The sequence below is a fragment of the Ursus arctos genome, unplaced genomic scaffold, assembly GCF_023065955.2.
Source record: "Ursus arctos isolate Adak ecotype North America unplaced genomic scaffold, UrsArc2.0 scaffold_5, whole genome shotgun sequence".
NCBI lineage: Eukaryota > Metazoa > Chordata > Mammalia > Carnivora > Ursidae > Ursus > Ursus arctos.
In genome coordinates, this window is record NW_026623067.1 from 80,481,023 (window position 1) to 80,504,380 (window position 23,358).

A 23,358-nucleotide genomic window follows, 5' to 3' on the forward strand; every position below is an offset into this window, starting at 1 on the left:
TGAATAAAACAAAGCTATTATTAGGCCTAAAATTGTACTTTTTTTTTCTTTTCTTAAAAATGCCAGAGATACAGATTTTATTGGAAGAGAAGAAAAGCTTATCCCAGACGGGAAAAGAGAATATTGGAGATAAAATTATACATCCCACAGAACATTCTTTCTGTAGAGATCCTGGCCTGTGCCAACTCTGTGAATGCAGAGGCACGTAAAAGGAAGTCATAGTTTCCTCTGGTTTCAAGGTAGCAGATTCAGAGAATTCAAAATGCCTATATCCAGAGAAGTAGGTCTAAAGAATATTAAAATAATATTCCTTTCCTGCCACTTGTGACAACGTGGATTGAGCTTGAGGGTATTATGCTGAGTGAAGTCAGAAAAACACAAATACTATATGGCATCACTTGTGGAATCTGTTATTTAAGTACATTTTCCTGTTATTTAAGAATATATAAATACACACACACATATGCATACATACACATAGATTTTACAAATAAATTCAGTATTTAGTCAGTCATTAGGGAATCAAAACTAGGCTTTAACTTATTTTTCTTTTTCTTTCTTTTTTCTTTCTTTCTTCTTCTTCTTTTTTTTTTTTTTTTTTTTTTGTTACTTTAAACATCATATTGACCAGGGCTTTTATTTTGTGTAATATCCCACTGAAACCAGCATTTAATTTAATTTAATTTAATTTAATTTAATTTAATTTATTAATTGATGATACAAACTGCCACTAAAGGAGTACCTCTTTTAGGAGAGGAAATGCATGACAATGTGTGTGTGTGTGTGTGTGTGTGTGTGTGTGTGTGTGTGTTTGATATGGATGGGAAACTATTGCAAGGAATGAGGCTCTGATTGAGTCTTAAAGAAAAAGTCCTTCATGGTGTTCTAGGGTGAAAGAGACACGTGCACAATAGTGAATGGCCAAACATACTTGGGGAAGGAAGGAAAAGGTAGTTAGCACATAGATGATGAGACAGAACTCCATGAAAAAGACAAGCGCTTTAGGAAGGATTGAAGTTTGGTATAATGATATGTCACTGAAAACTACTGTGTCCATGAGACTCCAATGAATGAGCTCCCCAAATAGCAATTATACAACCGAGATGGTTTTCCTGCAGAGATTATTTGTTTCTAATCATAAGTGGACTCTTGCTAAAGTTTTCCTTGTAAAATCAGAAACCTTATCCTAAACTAAAACAGAAACACTTCCCTAGTACATACTTTAATCTAGAATATTCCAACTTTAATTTTTGGAAGCTAATAAAAAATAGGAGGAAAAGAAAACAAAAATAATTATGGTGATAATTTTCATGTCTTCATTAAGATGATTATCTTCAGTTTTTATACTTCTTGGTAACTCCATAATACAGTTATAAACTTAAAGGACTGGTCATTATTTTGTTCTTGTTAAATAAGTTTTAAAAATAATCATAGTTTAGAAAAGGATAAATAACCTCTTGAAGTTCTATTCCTAAAAACACTTCACCATTTGCAAATGCTCAAGTAAGTGACCACCAGTAAGTGACTTACAACAGGCAGATAATAGAGTTCTGGAGATATAATGCACAATATAGTGATTATAGTTAATAATACTGTATTATAGACTCAACGTTGCTAAAATAGTAGGTCTCAGTCGTTCTTACTACAAGAAAGAAGTGGTAATTATGTGAACTGACAGAAGTGTTAAGACTACAGTCTTAATTTCAGAATCAGAAGTGTGGGGGAACCTAATAAGTAACATAGATTCCAGGGTTAAAGCTTAGAGGGATGTAAGAACAAGGTCAGTCACGTGTATACCCTGTATAGAAAATTCTCTTCACATTGCAACAATTTCCACTTCTGCTGTAAAAGCTTTACTTCTTCATTTTTCCTGACCTCTGATTTTTAGTCTCTTCAGAAATTCTAGAAGCCTTAGTTTTTCTTCACAACCATACTTCACATAGACTTCAATGTTTGGAGCTCATTACCTCCATTTCCATTGTCATTCCCTAATTGAATATTTTTACCTTCTCTTTGGACACAATTTTGTTTGTATATCTACATGTTGACAGAGTTCCCCCTGACTCAGTCCAATCAATTTAAGAGTTCAGGGTTTTAAAGGCGCAACTGATATACAATCAATCTCTGATACTGGATCCAATTGAGAAAACATAAGATAATAAAGTAAAATGTTTGTAGTTATATTCATTATTATGAAATGTATTCAGCTGACAGTGTTCTATTATAATTTTTCATGGCTATTACTGTTTTATGAAAAATTTTTGTCTATTTATGATTAATACCTATATAATTAATTATATTTATTTTTAAGACTATATTTCAAAAAAGTTCTTACAAGATCTATACTTTTACAGGCTGAATTCCAGCATAACCTCAAGACTTCAGGTTATCAACATAGCAAATCGGTATACTGTCCTATCTATCTTTACATTGAGCTATTTCATATTTCAACATACATACTTCATTCATTCAGCACATTTTCCTGAAGAACTAAAACAAGCCAAAAAATATGTCCAGATGCATGAATTGGAAATGAAAAACCAGTATCTATGATGTCATCACAATCCCATTTCTATTGCTGTGTTTCTTTCAGTTAATCTAAAGTTAACCAAACACATGACTCATCAAACATCTGCTGACCATCAGTGGAAAACAGGTATGTTTAATTATGTGAGAAAACTCAAAAACTAAAATACACTAACATACACACATACCACATATTAAGAATAATGCAGGCAATTTGGTGTAAGATAGCAAATGTAAACTTGTTTATATACTTTATAAAAACTTGCTTTATAAACCTGCTATATTCTTAGAATCTGCTAAATAATTGTCATTAAAAGGGTAAAATTACTTACATCTATTACATCATTACATAGAAAAGTTCATAATCTATGAATAAATTAATAAAATTTATTGTATATAAAAAGGGTTACAAATATAATCAATTAAGTGGATTAAATGAATTACTCCATTCACTAATGTAAAAATTAACTACTAATTAACTAATAATTAACTATTAACTATATTAGTGAACGAATTAATTAAAATTAAATTAATGGACATAAAGAAAAACTATTAATAAAAGTCATTTTCCTGTGTATTAAATCTGATAGAACTGTCATTTGGAAAAAAAAAAAAAAGCTGGTGTGAAGCTTACTGCTACAATAAGATCACCTTTCCTTTAAATGATACAGTAATTTTAATTTTATATCCCGGGGTAAATGTAAATTTGGATACTACACAGAAAAACACATCATAAAACGTATTTGAGCTTTCAATAATCCTTAATAGTAATATTAGACTTACACATTTCTGTCAGCCTTCTATACATCAGTAAAACATCTTCGAAGAAATTATAATCTTTAGGAACAGAAGAAAGCTCACCTTATTACAAAATTGTGATTGTCAATCTCCTTTCCACATTCGCTATCTAGCAGAATGCCAGAATTTCCAACAACTGCACAGGTCTTAAATCTGCGATTTTTCATTGGTGAAACTTCAGGTAGGAGACTGTGAAGATCCTGAGAAATATTTAGTGTCCGGCGCCTGTCTAGCACATAGTGTATGACATCACCAGGCTTAAAACTGCTCTTGACCACTGAGACATCTCTTTCCGCATCTAGGAAACGAAGAATGTTCTTCCTATATTGAAATACAAGAAAGTTTTTCATTAATGACAACATATCCAAGAACTGGTGATATCATGTACAAAGTAACATACGATAAAATGTAAATTGGTACATTACTAATCTTAAATTGTCAGGTGGTAATTAAACCAACCAATTAAGTAGATTCTATTGATACTGAATTTGTTTTTAAAAATTCATTTGCATATAGTTTCTCAATGATTTGATAAATAAATATTATATATATATATATATATATACACATATATATTTATAGAGTGAAAAAAGAAAATGACAACTTAGTTTATTCTGGTGCAGCCACTGTGGAAAACAGTATGGAGGTTCCTCAAAAAGTTAAAAATAGAACTATCCTACAGCCCAGCAACTGCACTACTAGGTATTTACCCAAAGGATACAAAAATACTGATTCAAAGGGGCACATACACCCCAATGTTTATAGCAGCACTGTCAGCAATAGGCAAATAATGGAAAGAGCCCAAATGTCCATCAACTGATGAATAGATAAAAAATGAATAAAAAAGATGTGATATAGATAGATAGATAGATAGATAGATACTGAGCCATCAAAAAGAATGAAATCTTGCCATTTGCAACAATGCGGATGAAATTAGAGTATATTATGCTAAGCAAAATCAGTCAGAGAAAGACAAATACTGTATGATTTCACTCATATATGGAATTTAAGAAACAAAACAGATGAATATAGGGGATGGGAAAAAAAAAAAAAACAGAGAGAGGGGCAAGCCCACAAGAGATTCTTAACTATAGAGAACAAACTGAGGGTTGCTAGAGGGAAGGTGGGCAGGGAGATGGGCTAAGTGGATGATGGGTATTAAGGAGGGTGCGTATGGTGAGCACTGGGTGTTACATGTAAGTGATGAATCACTAAATTCTACTCCTGAAACCAATATTACACTATAAGTTAAGTAACTAGAATTTAAATAAGAACTTGAAGAAAAAAATAAGAAAAATTAGTTTATTAAATAAAATGAAAATACTATGACTTGACTGCATAACTAGATATTCTGCTAGCTTTAATTATTTCTCTATAGCCATTTTGTTTAATGTTGTCTAGTTAAGGTAAATAGAAATAAGCTAAAATGGTTTGGAATTATATCTTATTTAACTCTATTAAAAGGATTAAGCTTCGCAATAAATTCATACACATTAATCCAAATCATGTGTATATTACAATTATTTGAAGAAGAGTTAAAACTATACTATATGAAAGTTTCCTTTGAAGCTTAAGAATCCAGGAAGAAAAATGGGTATGTTAGAGGAAAAAATGTTTAGATAGAACACACTAGGCCCAGCAGAGATGGCTAATTGTTCCTTAATGTTCTTCCTGTCTTCCTTTTAGTACTTCAATCTTCTAAGTTTTACTCAGGCACATGAATCCTCAGCTGCAAATTTCCAAGTGTACAAGCCCAAGTGCAGCTGGGTTTGGTCATGTGAGTTAGTTTTCTTACATGGGATATGAGTGGATCATGTGCATGGCTATACAAGAGAGAAATAAACTTCCAACTTGTTTGATCCACTGTATTTTAAGACACCACTTTTTTTTTTTTATGGAAGCTTAGCCTATCTCATACATAATAAAGAAACTGATAACAGATGTGAGATGCTGTATAAACAAATATGTAAATGCTAAGTTGGATGACGGAAAATGAAGAAAAAAAAAAGATATAGCTGGCTGGAAAGCTAGCAACCTAGGCATGATACAGCAAAACATCTGATAAAATGATTGTCTACGTTAATTTGGAAGTCAAATCCTATACCTAATAAGCCGTTGCTCTTGGAGAAATGGTTAAAAAATGTTTGCATGTTGTTTTATGTTAGTTGCTCCTTCTGGCAAGGCACTAAAAGAAGCAAAGTTAGGCATGAAATAGCTAAGTTACAAGCTCAGAAGGAAAAGGAATATCTCTGGTAGTGACCTGTATATAAACTGTGTGAAAGTCTAGTAATTGGGACCTCCAAAATGTTTCTAATACCCCGGTTAGCAAGAGATACAACTATAGATCAGAGCCATCCCAGGAGCAAGAGTCATTGTCTTCCCACCTAAGTTTATAGATTCAAATGAGTTAGGAGGGAAATTGAGGGAAAGGAGGGATAGGCTAGAATGGAGGTGAGTCAGAGGCTGAGGAACTGTTCAGAAGAAATCTTTGGGTGAAGTTATTTGTATCGGTAATTAAGTACAAGGAAATGGCCCAGGAGCCTACTAAGTTTTTGAGGGAATTATATAGCCAAAGAAACTATGAGCCTGCCTACAGAAATCTGAGATCACCTCATCCTCAAGCTACCAAACTTATGCTAGAAGCAATCTGAGAAAGCTCTCTCCAGCCTGAAGATTAGATATTATTTACTGAAGTGCTCTTATTGTAAGCTTGTATTTTCAAAGTGCTAAAAACAACACCATTATTATAACATTTAAGATATGACAGGCATGTTTTCCTTTACTGCTGTTACTGGTTAAGCTCTATCACATTCATAAATTTTATTAATCAGCACAATATGACCTACTCCCATTACTCCACCAAAAGGGCAATTCTCCCAATCACACTTACAAGCCAGAAGCATGACTAGCAAGAAGGGATGGAAAATAACTCAAACCTTTCTTTTCATTTTATTTTGGTTTGCTTTAAATAGGTCCCAGTTTAATGTGTAGTCTTATTAGAAAACCAGTTGACTGAAAACTTTGGCCAAGTTTGATACACAAGGGATATAGATGTACATTAACTCTCTGGAAAAGAAGATACTCTTTGAATTTTTTTCTTCAATCAGAATATGAGGTTCATAAGTAGAATTTATATAGGAAAACTTGTATAAATGCCCTACAAATGAAATTTAGAAATTAATAGTAATGATATCAGGCACCATAACAGTTCATCTTAACAAAGTACAGATTATATATGAAGACAATTCCCAGGGAAATCAGCAACTTTCAAGTGTATGAACTGCAGAAAACTGAGAAGTCTTTCCTTAGGTTAAGCACATATATTTCTTCACAAAAGTTAACTAGCACCAAGAACAGCAATCCATAGAAACTTTTGTACATACTTATTAACTACCATTTGTTTGTTTGGGGAAAAAATTCAGTAATGCCTGACACCTGTATTTCAAAAAAAATCTCATTTCCTGTGGAAATGACAAGGCTGGCTCTAAAATAAAAACTGCACGGATGTGGTCAAATCGCCAAACTAACTGGTATTGTCATTTTCCTTTGAACATAGTTTAAAGGTGGTGTTATAGATACTTGAAGATGTAACTCATAAGCAGTGAAATGTTTGCAAGTGTGAAGTGAATAGACCAGAGATCCATATTTGAAAGAAGACTCTTTAACTTGGAAAACCAAAAGGGAAAATCCCTTTATTCATGAAACAAGTTAACACTTATAAGCTTGTCAACTGATAGTACAAGGGACTTTCCAATAACAGCACCTTTGCTGTGTTATAGAAATTTAGCAGCAAAGTATTTTAAACATAGGTGTTTTACATTCCTGAGTATAACAGAACATCTTTAATTTGTTCACTCTTAGGGAAAATTGATGTAAAAAAAAAAGTGAACAGTAAGAGTTCAGCGAAATTTTAAGGGCACCTGGGTAGCTCAGTTGGTTAATCTTCTGCCTTCGGCTCAGGTCCTGGAATTGAGCCCTGTGTAGGGCTCCCTGCTCAGTGGGGAGCCTGCTTCTCCCTCTTCCTCTGCCCCTCCCTGGGCTCATGCTCTCCCTTTCTCTCTCTCTCCAATAACTAAATAAAATCTTAAAAAAAAAAGTTCAGTGAAATTTCAAAAGATACCACATTGCCTAACTCTTGAGGTAAACAACATAATTATTAAATGCAGATAATACTATGTGTTCTTCCAATACTATTTTATAGGCTCAACAATTGTTTATTCCATTAGAGCAGTATTTGCGTTTTTAAACTGACAGAAGGGTGAAAGGAAACCTTGAATGTCTCCAGTATGTTCTTTTTCTTATATTGAACTAAACTTTTAGTTTCCATCTTAGGGCTTACAGCTATGCATTGAAAGTTATTTGAGCTAAGATTCCTGGTGTAGGATTCAAAAAAAACTGAAAATAATTGCTATGAGTGAGCAATATTGTGGCTTCAATGCTTAGTATTTTTTTGGGGGGGGGAACAATAAGGAAAGGTTAGGGTTTTTTTTTTTTTTCTCCCTAGCAAGCTGTAGGCATTTTTTATCTTATTTTTTATGTTTTTAAGATTTTTATTTTTATTTTTTTTTTTGAAGATTTTATTTATTTATTTGACAGACAGCCAGCGAGAGAGGGAACACAAGCAGGGGGAGTGGGAGAAGAAGCAGCTCTGCTGGGAGCCTGATGCGAGGCTTGATCCCAGGACCCTGGGATCATGCCCTGAGCCGAAGGCAGAAGCTTAATGACTGAGCCACCCAGGCGCCCCTGTTTTCAGATTTTTAGTTACTAATTTGAGAGAGAGAGAGAGAGAGAGAGAGAGAAAGCATACACACAAGCATGGAGGGTAGGGGAAGAGGGAGAGGGACAAGCAGACTTCTTGGTGAGCACAGAGCCCAACTTGGGCTAGATCCTAGGGACCCTGGGATCATGACCTGAGCCCAAGGCAGACACTTAACCAACTGAGCCACCCAGGTACCGCTAGGCATTTTTTAGATTTTGGAGTATGTAATGGACTATAAAAAGTTCTGTGGATTTGCTAAGTCTAGTTGTTATTCATACTGTAAATATATGAAAAAAAGAAAACTAGCCCTTAAATATAATTAACTAAATGTCATTGGAAGCATGAAAAACTCTTACAGTGAACTGAACAATATTTTCAGTATCACCAAGAAGAACATATATGCTTTTGCTCAGATAATTGACATAAATGAAGAGAGCAGATTAAACAAAATCATTTCAAAATGAGAGACAGAAATTCAGTTTAACTTCTGGGTTCCAAAGAAACATGAATCAACAAAAGCTAAAGTTTAATATGCAGGCTGTCTCAATACTAGCTTTCCTGATACGTGGTCAAGTCATTACCAGATATTTAAAGCAAGGGGTTATGTTTTCCGTGTGTGACTGAAAAGAGCAACAACAACAAAAAAGAACCCTTATAGGTCTTTAACTGTCATTTTGTGGGCATCATGTAACTTTTGAAACCCTATTAATAAGCAAAAACCTAAATCCAGCAACTGTTTTAATGTTAAAGATAACTGAAAGAATCTGAAAATATGTTTCACTTTCAGGAAGACTAAAAATCTTAGTCATAAAGACTATTTTTTGTTAGGCAATGCTGGTTTAAACTGAAAGGCTGGTTGAGACTGTTCAACTGACAGGAATAGATTCTATACAGAAACTTTTCAACTGAATTTTCAACTAGAACTTCCCTTTCAACATCACACATCACTTGAAATAGCAGCTGCAGAGTTCCAGAGAATTAATTTACTAAACATTGTTTTCACTTGTGAAATGTTAAATATAGCTAACCTATCACCAGGTGCCACTCTTTCTTCTCTGTAGGTTTCTTGTCAACAACAAGCATACGTGCTGTGGCAACTAAAATTTAATCTAAATGACACTGTTGACTCCATCAGTGAGCATTGTTAAGACAAATCTTACAGCTGGAATGCAACACAAGTTGAGAAGCAAATTAGGTTATGATACATGTATTAGGAATCAGTTTTTGCAAACTTTGGGCTTTAGACAAAAATCACGGAATCAATGCAATTGTTACTAATGTGGTTTACTAAAAAGAAATTTAAAAAGGTTTAAGAAGTGCCAAGTGTTTCATTATGCCTCCAAAAAAGCAGAGAGAACACACAATCTTTTGTCTCAAAGATTATTTTCACAAGGCAACATTCTTCAAAGCACTGAAAGAACATAACCTGTAGCTTGTTAGGGCTTCTGAGCTTAGGGTCCCAGCTGTTATAGAGAGATATTCTAGTATCAAAGAAAAATCCTACACAGCCAAATGAAAAGGCAAAATGGTCTCAAAATGCTTGAAGAAAAGCATCTTTTAGTTTAAATTACACCTCAGATGGCCATTTGATTATTTGACCCAGCATTTAGTAATATTGGATGAATACTATATTTGATTATTTCGGAGCAAAAAACCTCTCCACTGTGTGTACTCCATTAGGCTGCATTTTTAGTATTAAAATAGAGTCCTCCAAGAAATTTGTTTCATGATAAGAACTTTGGTTCTTGTTAGATAGGCCTAGCTTTGAAGCTTCACTCTGCCACTAACCAGTTGTGTGACCCAAGATGTGCTCCTCTGGCTACTTACTGAACAAAGTAAGTAGAAGAACTGTATGTGGACCTTTCTCTTAAGTAAATCAGTGAATACAACAGCAAGTTCTTTTTGGTAGGTAAGCATATATAAATTTGCAGTTATGTTTAGTTAACCTGCAAGTTTGATCTGTTTAAAAACCTTGACATGTGATAATGCTGACTTGAAATAGTCTAGTTATGATGTGTCTTGATGAGTAGCTGAGCTCACACATCTCTATGCATCCACATCTGGTATTGTAATTCTTTAGGTTTCTATTCAACCTATGAAGAATGAGGGGGGAAAAGAAAAGAAACAACCCGACGATGGGGAAAAAAGGGTCAAGTCACAAGTGTTGAACATGACCAAATACTCTCTGGGTAAATGTTTATAGATTTACTCACAAACATCTGATGCATCTTAAATATGTAATTTCTTAGTCTACAATAACAAAGAACAAACTACTACCAATAAAATCAAGTCCTTAACCAAGGTAATTATTTTAATTGTGAAGTTATCTGTGGAGTGGATAAACTCTTCTAAATCTTGATGAATTTTCAAAGCACAGTGAAGGTGGAACCATCTCCCTCAAAAAACTCCCCAGAGGTAGTTGTTTGATGAACACATATGAATCAATTCTTGATGTGTTTATGAAAGTAGCAGAGTATATATAGGGCTGAAAAAATTAATAAGAAAAACATCATTTCTACAAATATAGGGAAAAACAACTTATCATCAGTGACTGCTTCACATGTTAATGCAAATAGATAAATAATTTATTAGGAATGTCACAAGAGCATTATAAGTTTAATGAGATTTTTAAAATGAGAAAGATTTGTAAGCATGGTTTAATCATGTAAGATCAAAAATGATTAGTTGTAATATCTTAATCAGAACTTCAAAGTAGAATTTTAAAAACACTTGTAAAATATGCCCACACCCACTCACAGAGACCAAGGAATGTGGTTCTTCATAAATGTTATAGATGTGGGGAAGAAATAAAGAAAGATAATAATCCAAATTAGTTTATGGTTAGTTTCCAGTATGACTTAAGAAAAACAAGAGCTAAGCTAACAATCAGACATTTTCATATTCTAAATTTTTTATTACAGGTGTCAAGCTGATTAATACTCACAAGTCAGTAATGCTATAGGCAATTATAATTTTTATGAACTGTTTTCATTTTGTACAATAGTGGTTTTACAAATTATAATTTCCTTGTAAGGAAGTGACAACTTTGTATCTATTATTCAATATTTGCTCCATGTTTTATTGTTTACTTGTTCATCTGTTAGGGAGAATCATACGAAAAGAGTACTAACATTTCATACATATTATCAGCTGTTATAATTGAAAACAGATCACCTTCACAGATACGAATGCAATCTTCATTAATTTGTAAAATTGCAATAATGATTTGCTTGGCTCAATTTATGTTTAATACCCTTAGCTTAAATATCTTAAAAATAGCAAAATGTACCTCTGTAGCCTCATTTTTGTATAGATACTGGGAAGGCATGGCCATATATATTAATTAAACTATTAACTACTTTTTTTAATTTACTTATTAGATTTTACCTTATCTGATATAATATTTAGATATATTAATTAAACTATTACAATTCCTTATTTTACTTTACTTTCTTCCATTACTTTCCTTTACCTGATCTGTATAGCCTTACCTAATTGGCTCCCTTCTTGCCAAATCTTTCAGTCTGAAAGTTCCTTCTGAGACATCCTTATAGAGCAAGTATTTCCTTTTTAAATCACCCATATGTCTCTCTTTCCAATCTACCTCCAAGAAATACGAATCCTTGTTCTTTCTAAACTAAACCACACCTATATTTATGACCTCATGTACTCCCATTTTCTGTAGCTTTTCCTTCATAAGTATTTCTTTTAGGGTTTCTAAATTCAAATGTGTATATAGGGAAGTGAGATAGTGAGGAAGATAATATGTATCAAGAAAGAAGGGAACCCCAGGTGGAAAAACGTGAAGCTGAAGAGATCATGGCTACAACTGGCCTCCGCCAACTAGTTCTCAGGGGGCATACAGGTCCAGAGTTGTCAAATTTTTCATTTTCTCAAGAGTATGAAAATCTGTACTTTTATAAGGAATCTCCTAATTTTAATATTGGTTTTAAGGGTTTTTATTTACCCAGTTGAAATAAATCTGACTTGCTGACCATATTCTACCCAGAACACACCAATTTATAAGCTCGGTCATCAGACCCTACTCATTTCCTCATTCTTGTACTCTGCCTACAAATACACAAAATTTCCCATAACTAAAAGCAACCAAGCACATACCATTTGATATTGCCATGGTCTGATTCCTATTTCCTGTTCCAGTCACTTCCAAAGCTTCAAAACGAACGATTCCTGTATTTCCCTGGCACCCATCTTTTTGAAAATTTTCCAGAAAATCTTCCAAGTGTATTTCAGCATGTGGTGAGTATATTTGCCACAATACATTTTATGATTTGCTATGCATACTCTAAAGATGAGGGTTAGCCGACTCTTCCTTCAAGTTGCCCATGAGCTACACTACATGTCAGTATGATCCAAGAAGTGAGTTGATAGAAACCCAGACACCAGATCAATGACTTATCCTCGTAACCACTTACAAAATCTGTGTAATAATGTTCGTTCATTGAATAATTAGCATTTTGACAATATGAAATTGCAATGATTTTATTATGTAAAGGATAGTTCTTGAAATTTTTAAAGAGTTTGATTTACTGAAATGTTCTGATTTAAACATACCAACCAATATAGCAATGTAGTTGTAGGGAAACATGATGCATTTGCTCCCTCCATGCTCAGGAAGGTCTGGCCCTAACCTTCTTATTAGTTGTAAGATTATACTAGAACAAAATAAGATAAAATAGATATATGCAGGCATTGAGTTTGATTTCAAGAGCTTGTTTCAGGCAAAAATGCCAAAATCTTACAAAGAATGAACCAGTGCTCTAGAAAACTTATTTTCTGACTTTTGCCAATTTAGGATATAATTATTGAGACTTTTATTACAGGAACTCACATAGAAATATCCATTTATAGGGTAAATCAAATTTATTTATAATAGCAAAATAGGAGTTGAATAGGCTCTATTTTCATCCAGTGTGAAAAGAACCAAGATAGGTATGAAGACTTAATAAGGAAGTTAAAGATAATTTTCAAAATATATGTCCATCCTAAGTAATAGAATAAAAGTCTATTAAATGTTAGTATTCTGTTGAAGATTTTATTCCATTAGAATAAAGACAGTATATTCAAAACTCACATATTCATCCTTAAACTTCTGACTGCATAATGATTTCTGTTTTATGGTTTCTTATCCTTCATTGATCAACATTAAGTAGAGCTGGTTCACTCTTTTATTAAAGTCTTCACACTTAAACTATAAATCAAGCATTCAATGTAAGTTTGCCAAGCCCAATGTATTTGAGAACATGATGTGAAATTTATTATGGCTTATTAAAGAAACTCACCTTATTTCCAGGACCAAAGAGGAATTGATTTTCCAACCTTCTACAGAGTGCTGGAAGATTGAAGAGCCAGCCTTTCGAATGATTTTATCAGAACTATTGACAAGGGATCGACTCAAACACAGTTCACCATCTCTGAAACAAAACAAAAAATGCCAGCTCTGTGAAAGCAAGAAGTTTATCTAAGTAGCATAATACATAATTTGATTTGGATTACTGGTGACAATTTGTCGATTCAACTTATTCTTCATGATAGAAGAAGTATGAGATTGCTGAAAGGTATTACAAGAAATAAGAGAATATGATTTTATCAGGATAATCGTTACACTTATTGTCTTTGAAATAAAGACATTTTTCATATGAAGAAAAGGCCTTTGTGGTGTTTAAAGGAAAATAAAAGTCTTCAAACTCGATCCTCCCTCCCTGTTGTGTTTAGACAATAGGGACAGGAAGTTTGGCCACTTCTCCTGCATCTGTGTAATTGTGACTCCCAAGATTGTCATTTTATTTTTACAACAGAAAGAGATTTTGTTTTGGAGTAAGAAGACTTTGGAATATCTGGTGATCTGGGCATGCTGGTGATTCTTTCACTTGCTAACCTATATGTCCTTGTATAATATTCTCTTTCTAGGCTACAGCGGCCTTGCCTTATCATGAAAATTGCAGTAACATTATCTACCATGCAATGACTTTGTGAGAATTCAGTGGGAGTCTGCATGTGAAGTAATTTAGAAAGCACTATTGAAGTGCTAATTTCTAAAATTACATTGAGTCTAGAATCATCCCAACAATGAGACACTTTCCTGATGGTGGTGGTGGGGAGACAGAGACTGTAATGAGGAGAAAGAGAACTCATTCAGTAGCCAATTTTAATGGTATTTTCTATTGCATCACACACACAAAGTCAACTGTGCTACTCCTTTCAGTCAATATTGTCAGGCAAGTATATAGGTGGCATGGTGGTTCTGGTCATAGTGATGACAGTGAGAGATACCTATGATAGCATTTGTATCATTAGGACAGTTATAGCGGAACCAGTTTATTGTTCTATAGACTCTTTTCTTAGTACCTTATAGCTATAAACCCAGACTAAGAGAAACAAAATGCTACCTGTTTATAGTATAGCCCTTTCAGTATCTGCATTTATTTCTTTACATGTTACCTCTTACTTTTTTAAAATCTCAAAAATAGAGTTAAAAAGTAATATGACTATTTGCTCAGTCACAAAGTCTAAAACTGTGGTTATTATGTAGGCAATCCTCTCCTACTATCAATGGAAACATTGCCTGTGTAACAGCTGTTAGATGAATTCTGTAATTAGAGCCTTATAGTTTGGTATTTTGGTTTGCATTCTTTTTTAAACATGTAGTTCCAATTTGAAGCAACTCAAAGCATCACATACAGCTACTCCCTGTGAAATTTAGAACTCTATAAAAATCAATATTTTAAACTATCCTACTGATGAAAATGATACACTTGCATGCCTATGAATGACCAATAATAATCATTTTACAGAGGTCATTTAGGATGCTAGGATACATAGGGTGCAATTTACTACTCAGTAGCCCCGAAGTCAATTTTTATATTACATGTTTAATGATAATAACTATATTTGAATAAGAACATGGATATATACGAAGCTAACCTTCACACTTTTGGAGATATGCCTTCAAGAATAGGGATACAAACTCTCACCATTTCTAAGGGTAGGAATTTTTTTCCTATATTCATCTTGTTAATTGGATTGTTAATATCATATTTTTCTAACCACAGATTGGCATAATTATAACAATTATTTTTGCCACCAATGAACTTTCCTAGGAGAAGTAAAAATATACATGGGTTGGCATTTTTAAGTGTCTGTGGAAGACTGTTTCACTGACATGTAGCTAAAGGTACACTTTGCATGGCAAAATATTGCTGTGATGTACTTAGTTGTATGGAGGCTTTTCAGAACCTCCAAGACTTAAAAAAAATGCTTTAAAAGTTTAAATCAGTTTTATATTAATGAAATACTACCACATTACTCTGCTCTTTGAACTGTTTTCATTCAACTGATGATAAACCAAAATTCAGTTTCATTCCTGGAAAGAACTTTGAATGAAAATAGCAAGTCCCACTTCTTGAAGTAGATGGAATTCCTATCTAAGAAGGCTAGGCTTAGTGCACTCTGAGTCTCTGGAGCAAATTTCTTTGTATAAAGTTAAATGGGTCCCAAGGGATGTTTCCATTTGTGACCTTGGTAGTATTCTGTCTTAGAAAGGCTTTTCCTTCAATGCAAGGCATGAAGGATGTTGCCACCCACTACTAGTTTTTCATTCCAGATCAAACACAATTACTAAATAGCTGCACTGAAAACATTTCTTGCATAGGGCTATATACAGGAAGATCCAACATATACTGCTAAAGAGAAAATCACAAAACACATCAGGGAAATAATGCAGCATAAAGCAATATATTTTATAAAGTATTCCTGCTTATGTTGAGCTAAGAAAACCTACTTACAATGATAGTAGTGACAGAAACTAATCATTAGTTATGTTACTAGTTTTTACAAATATTTTTCTTTTTGAAATATGAGTTGCCAGGCATCAGTACAACTTATTCTATTAATTCTTCAGTACTTAACAAATATAATTACTTTTGTTTCTTGAGATTAGGTCCCAAAAGTCCTGTGTTCAACCCTACTGAAAACTCTTCATAACTTGGCTTTGGAATGAATGTTTTCCCCATGCTAGGTTAAATTTCCTCCTTAATATAAAATTATAAAAGTCATTCAAAAGAAAAGAACTTGCATCAAACTAAGCCTGAATACCAACAGGAGGCAATTTTGTGTTTTCATTCTCTAGTGTCAAACAACTAAAAATAAAGATGAGATGTACCAAGATGTCCTACTTTAACCTACTGCTCACAGTTTTTTGTAGAATTCCAGATGAAACTTACATAGTGCAGATCGTGGGTTTCCTGATTTATAAGATTGTGTTCTACCCTAGCACCAACTGCAACGAACTTTGCTGACAATGGCAATATTCTGTGAATGCTTATCTCCACTGTCAATCTTATCATAAGTTTCAGAATATGGACAATTATTTAGTGAGAAAAAAGTACACAGTAAAATTAAAAAGGAAATCTCTAGATGATAAGAAAGTTAGTCTCATTAGTAGTCAACCAGGAGCACAGTATGTGACAAGTTTTATGGAGTCACAATCAAAACAAATACTCGTGTGATACTGAAGTTTATGCCACACTTTCAAATACATTATCTTATTAAACAAGCACACCCACATACTTTTATCTGTAGGACCCTTAAGTTAACACAATTATACCGAAGGAGCACACAGGATCGGTGAAATCATGGGCCAATTGTGAGGCAAGTGCCATTTTTCCCATTATGAAAAAAAAAAAAATCAGTCAAGAATAAACCACTTTATAGCCCCATGCCTTTTGAGTTAAACTTTATTAACTAGTAGTCATACCAGGCAATTAATACGGTTGCATGAAAGGTTAAATTTCCAATAATTACTTGACCCATTCTCAAATAATCCCTTATAAACACCATGCTTTTTAGTATTCCTCTGGAGATACGAGAATGTGGATGGTGGGCAGGAAAGTTGTGCTGGTGTTCTCTTTTCTTCTGAGTGGAATGACTGTTTAATATTTTATATAAGAACAACGCTGCACTGACTCCAGACGGGACCTCCAGTTAAGAGAGGGCGAGATGGAATAAAGAAACTGCCTGCCTATTGCAAATGGTAGCAGGAAAATTAAATATGAGGGGGTTTGGGGGGCGGGGGTTCTAAGGTCCAAGGAGTGTGGAAGGCCCTTAACTGAACGTACTGCCCACTTTCAAGTCATGCAGTGCCTCCCAAAGGTCAGAGATTGCCTGTTACCTCACTTTTGAATATCAGACCAGAGCTCTGGGGCCAAATCTCCACTCTACTCATCTCAAAACTAGACCCTCTGAAAGGCTTGGGGTAGAAACAGAGTCAAAGAGATCATTAGGTCGCTTGATGAGTCAACTCCTCCACCAGAAGCACTATTTGCAAGTTGAAACGAAATCACGAACTAGTATCACAAGCTTTTCCCCCGAACGTTTCATCTTGAGGGAAAACGGAAAGAGCGCTCAGGGGGGGACTAGCCGCGCCCGCATTGTGCGGGCAGCCAAGTCCCCCGTGGCAGGGCAGAGCGGCCGCGGGCGGCGCGGCGCGGCAGCTGCAGGGCGCGAGGAGAAGCGCGGCGCCCGCAGGCGGCTCTCAGCCTTTCCCCCGCACCGCCGTAATTGCGGCTTTTAATTAAGGAGGAGGAGCCCAGTTGCCGACTGAGCCGTAGAAGTGATTTTTTTTTTTTTTTTTAAGAGGGGACCTGATTCCTGAAAAAAAGGCTCTAACCTGTCTCCTCATTCTTCCACCTTCGCTGCCAGCTCTCGCGGAGGAGGGGAGATAGCCGGTGCGTGCGTGCCTCGCTTCCTGTTTCATTAACTCACGCGCCCGCCTCACGCTTTCTCAGAGGAGCCGGGGAGCGACCGCAGCTCAGCCCCAAGAGGGGGCGAGCGAAACCCAGCCGGGCTAGCCCAGCCGCGGCGCCCGTACCTGCCCCGCTCCTCGTCGGCGCAGCGCCCAGCGCGGTGCCCGGCGGCCCGCGGCGTCCAGGAAAGGGCCACAGGAGGAATGTTGCCCGGGAAATGTGGAGCGTCCCAGGTCGGTCATTTTCCTGAGAGGGACACGGGGTGCGCGCCCCCTTCCTGGCGGCGGTTTAGGGAGGACGGGAGAGGGCTCCTGGACAGCCGGGGCGCCTCCTGCCGCCTCACTGGCCCGCCCACTCCTGCTCCTCAGCTAGCCGAGGGCCCGAACCCTCAGAGTTCTGGCGAGGCTTGGCGGCTTTGTCTGGGCTCGCGCTTGTGTTCGGAGCCCACCGGCCCGGAAGGGAACAAAGAGCCTCGACCCCCACGCCCAGCCTCCGCCTCTCCCCCCCGCGCCGCTTTATCACCTTCCCGGAGACCCCTTTGTCTGCCTGGGAAGCACAGGTCTGCCGTGGATGCCCATGCCCACGCCCCCACCCAAAGTCCTGCTTTGCTGACAATTGAGCTAGGCTGCGTTTTCAACCCACCCACTCCCTGTGTAAACGACCTCATATAGTTCAGCTTTTTTTTTTCTTTTCCAGAATAGACCATTTGTAGATTTGTCGATCCATAACGACCATCCAGCTCATTCTTCATTAGCTTTTTCATTCCCTTCCAGTCCCTTTCGACTGTACTTCTATCTTAGTTTTCTATAAAACAGCAAATTCTTTCTGTAAGTATAAGCCTCTGTCTTGCTCACTTAAATACTCATTACTTAGGGAGGAGCAGAAATATTAAATGGAGTGCCATAAGTTTGTGTGTGTGTGTGTGCATGCGTGCACGTTTTAGCAGTCCTTACATGCACACACGCGCGCGCGCGAACACACACACACACACACACACACACACACACACACACTGGCAAGGGCTCTATCTTCGTTTTAATAAATGTCAGGGAACATAAAAACCAGGCTGGCATCTGCCAGCGTGGTTTCCGATAGCGGACGCCTCCGGATAAGGGAGGATTTCCGAAACAGGACTTTGAACAGAGTTGACAACCAGGTTCACATCCTCAGAAAACGCTTCCAAGCTATGTAAGCAACACAAAGTTGCAGCCACCTCCTGGGTAAACTTCAAAGCAACAGAGGCCAGGGGAAGGGAGGAAGGAAGTGCGATATTTAGAGAACTTACTGGGCTGGGGGAAGCTTCTGAACTCATTTAGACAAACTGAAGACAGCAGAAATATAGTCTGTGTGAAGCTACAGTACCCAGTTTCCAAAACTGTAACCATGACGCCCATGCGTTTTACCCACAGAAGAGCAAACAGGGAAGAATCCTTGGTTGTATTGGAGTTTCTAATCCAAATGATACACAGATCTACCCAACGCCAAAGAAGAGGAAAGAAACAGAGGAGACACATTTCCTGCTTTCTGGGCTTTAACTTCAGCGTTTCAGGAAGCCAGCTCTCTCTACTATCTCCTTAGAGCGATAGGGCAGAGAAAGAAGGGACAACCACATGGGGAATGAAGACATCTCTCCTGAGTTCTGCCCAGGGCTTAAAAGGACAAGGGCACACGTTCTTTGTTGACACTTCTGCAGTGACTTCTCCTTGGGCGTGCGAGCCCTGGCGCCAGCACAACTGTCACTACCACCACACAGGGCAAGTTGAACTCATACTGGGAACACGCAGTGGAGAAGCACACACACCTCAACAACAGCCTTTGTTATTTAATTCATGAGACTAAACACACAAAAGCTCATCCGAACACACATACTATCCCAACCCTCACTCTACCGTCTATATTCCCATTTCATTTATGGCTTGACTTTTTTGGTTTGGTTTGGTTTGGTTATATCCTTAAATGAAGCTTTGCATTTACCCGATGAGTTGCGTCTCCTGGTGCTCCTCAGTTCTTGCTATTTCTTTTGTCTTATAAAAGATCAGGAGCAGACTTATCGTGCAGATCGTCCACCTCTTCCTAATGGAGCGCATCTTGGGTGCCCGGGAAAGTCCTGGTTGCCCCAGCTCCCTCACCTTCTCTTGATATAAAGGCTCCGTTTTGGGGAGATACAGTCGCGGGGGGAAATCTGTAAAATTCGAGGAGAGCGTGGAGCCGGGTTCTCAGGAGCAGGTCGCAAGGGTCCTCTGCGGCCGAGCTCCCGCTGGTCCTTGAGCGCTGCCCAGCGCTCTCCCTCCTGGTTCGCGCCAGCCCTGCCCGGGTCGCTCCGCGCCGCCTCCCTGGGGCTCAGGTTTCTTTTCAGATGAGACACCTTGTGCATTGGAGGTGGCGGCCGCTTCTGCAGCTGGGTTCGGGGGCGTCACTGGCCCTTCCCTTTTCCTAGCAGGGAAATGATGAGCAAAACCAGCCAATCACCAGACTGAGGGGGCGGAGGCTGCGGTTGCCTTGCGTTGCTGTCGGCGGCTTGGAGAGTAACGTCGCCGGCGCTGCTTGCACAGTGCTGGGAGAGGAAGCTTACAAGCTCACAGTCGTGTACACACACACACACACACACACTCGCGCGCACGCACGCACGCAGCAGCACTCGCACACCCCGGGGAGAACGCAGCGCGCCAGAACGAAGTCAGGTCGCCCTCCTGGGAAACCAAAGCATCGGCTCTCTGGACGAGCGCGGAGATAGTCTGTCCTTATCAGCGTGGAGAGGACACCTCAGCTGGGGACAGATTAGAGACGCATCTTGCTCGAGAGATGCTTCGTTTTCGTTTTCGTATAGAGCGCGCGGGGGGCGGGGGCGCAGAAGGGGTAGCTTCTTCCTAGCGCCTTTGGTAAACATACACACTCGGACATACACACGCCAACGCGCATACACACGCCCTCCCAAGTAGAGTGAATCCGGGCAGGGAGGGGGAAGAAGGAGGAGGACGTTTTGTATTCAGTGCACAGCTCAATCTGGAAAGTACAAATACACACATGAACCAATTAGTCGATCGCCCACTCAGGGTGGGTGGTAGATGACCACCCCGATTTAGGATCTAGCAGGAAACAAGTGATGACAGAGGTGTCAGGCGCTTTGTGGATATTTATGTGACTCTTTTTCATTGCCATTTGGAAACTCCTCACGCAGGAGTCAAGGAAACTCCAATCCTCCTTAAACTTCACTGCGGAGAAACAGAATTCTGAGAAAAAACAGCCACCAAGGACATCCTTTTTAAATACAAGTACAAGACACAGGAGAAAGAAAGAAAAAAAGGTAGGAAGATAAGAAGAAAGGAAAGAAGGAAGGGCAAGTTCTTCCTCAAAAGTCTCAGTGATTAACCTCAGGGTTTCACCCTCTCCTCACCTCCTACTGTTTTTCTTATTCCTGTTGTATTGTGTGGCAGGGGCACTTTCAAGCCCTGGTTAACCCTCAGTCTGAGTACTTCCTTCACTGTTCTTTGGTCTTGCCCTCACCAAGAGAGAAGCTTGCTGCTCCGGTTGTTCCCATGCCTTGGTTTGGCTGGTGGGAATGGGTCGGGAGGCACCCCTAGTGTGGGATCTTGTCTGGAAGCCAGGAATTTCTCCCATCTGTAAGGGAAGGTTCCAAGTTCTCGCTTTCTCTCGTCTCCACCCCTTTCCCATAGTTCTGGCAGTGTCTCTCAATTGAATTACTTGTTCCTTCAGGTTATGCAGAGGCTCCAGCTGCCATCCACTCTTGGCCCCTGGGGTTTATACCTCCCCAAGCCCGGAAATGATGAGGCCCACCACCGATCATTGGACAGAGCTGAGCAAAAAGGGGAATTCTGAGTTACTAGTCCCCTGATGGCTTAAGATAACAACTGTTATAACCAGCACCTTTGCTTAAAATCCTGAAGTCCCTGCCAATGTTTGCCATTCCTTGCCTAAGGTTTAAGAAGTGAAGAGCCTCTCAGTTCTCAAGCCTCATCTTTGCAGCAGAGTGAACTAGGGGGTTGGGTCTAAAATGCTCAAAGGAGCAAGTAATTATGAGCCTTTATTGACACTACAAGTGGCCCGCCGGGAGCCTTTGGAGTTTATTGATGTCTAGGCAAATCCCGCTAGCATCTCTATCACACTGACTTCTCGACTAGCAGAAACTGCTAGAATGAAACAGCTTCTTATTTAAGTTAAAAGGGAATTGGGGCAGGGAGAGGGTGGGCAATGCATGGTTAGAATTCTTTAGGTTGATTAATTAGGTACTTTAGGTTAACATTTGATTTTTAAACAGTAAACAAAATATTTTGAATTCTAAATAAAACACTTGCGGATGGGGATGAAGTAATATGCATCACTTAATTAAATTCATACACCATATTTTGAGCAATTAATATGGTCCAGGCAATATGTGAGGACATGGGAACAGATGAATAAAATATAGCATCTAACTGGGGAGGAAGTTTACTCACTGTGGGACGGGATTTGGGGGGCAGGGGACAGATTGTAAAAGAATTAAGTTGCAATGTGGCACCGTCAACTAACACCAGCATTTTAAGTATGTGTCTCCTATCTGGGTACATTACAGGGTAGAAGCACATGGAATGTTTAAGTTGTTTGGAGCAAGGAAAGTGATCTTCCTGAGAGAGGACACACATCAACTGGAATTTGCAAACCTAAGGGGCAAGCCAGGCAAAGGGAGGGTAAAACACTGTAATCAGAGGAAAGATTATGTGCACTTCAGAGAGGAATAAAATGCTGGTGCTTTGGGGGAACTTTGAAGTAGTTCAGTATTGTTAGAACACAAAGTGGGAAATAGTAGGAATAGTAGATAATAGTAGGACATAAGTTTTTAGTGTGATAATAATATTCTATAGCTTCACAATGGCAAACTGTCTTGTCTAGTGGGGAAGTCGCAAAAAAAATCTTCAAGAGGAAAGTAGGTTTAATTCATGTATTAAACTTCAAGTTAAATTAGGGGAAACTGTTCATCTGGCCCAAACAGACCAAAACAAACGTACCAACAGCAAAACAAAAGCACACCAAGAACTAGTTATGGGGATACATAAGAAATTTAAATATTGATAAGAGGGAAAAAAAAAACTCTCCAGCTGTAAAATGCTGCTATTTCCGTATTCATTAAGCGTAACACCTTCTATATTGAGGTGAACACTTCTGAATGACTGATAATGGTTTAGTGAGACTCAAGAGATTCCCCTTTCCCATAGTTGAACAATTTTGAGTTTAGAGTGTAATATAGTATCATTTGTTTAATATGATTAGATTCATGAAATATGCATCCATAACACTTTGCCAGGTTAAAAAAGAAAAAAAAAAACAAAAAACAAAAAACATATAGGCCAACGCTTAGGCCAAACAGAGGATAGTCTGATTCTTCTCATTATGCAATTAGGTACAAGAACCATAAACCTAAATATTGAGTAAGAAGTCTTATCAACGTAAGAGTCTTTTGGACTCAACTCCTTCCATTAGTATACCGCTTTTGATGATCCTAGATCATCAAGAAAT

The 23,358-nt window shown here is 37.8% G+C and overlaps 1 protein-coding gene and 1 long non-coding RNA gene across 2 annotated transcripts in view; one reads left to right on the forward strand and one right to left on the reverse strand.

The window, feature by feature from the left end:
• The window catches only part of ST8SIA4 (ST8 alpha-N-acetyl-neuraminide alpha-2,8-sialyltransferase 4), a 92,866-nt gene extending 72,591 nt beyond the window's left edge, over positions 1-20,275 (reverse strand). The window contains 5 exon segments of the mRNA XM_026498560.4: positions 3,388-3,645; positions 13,387-13,518; positions 19,822-20,012; positions 20,014-20,100; positions 20,102-20,275. Coding sequence (XP_026354345.1) covers positions 3,388-3,645; positions 13,387-13,518; positions 19,822-20,012; positions 20,014-20,100; positions 20,102-20,221 — 788 coding nt within the window. The 5' untranslated portion in view covers positions 20,222-20,275.
• Positions 20,276-20,374: 99 nt separating this feature from the next.
• Positions 20,375-23,358, forward strand: part of LOC113255035 (uncharacterized) — a 137,310-nt gene continuing 134,326 nt past the window's right edge. The window contains exon 1 of the long non-coding RNA XR_008957479.1: positions 20,375-21,151. This is a non-coding gene — a long non-coding RNA (uncharacterized LOC113255035). The remainder of the gene's footprint in view (positions 21,152-23,358) is intronic.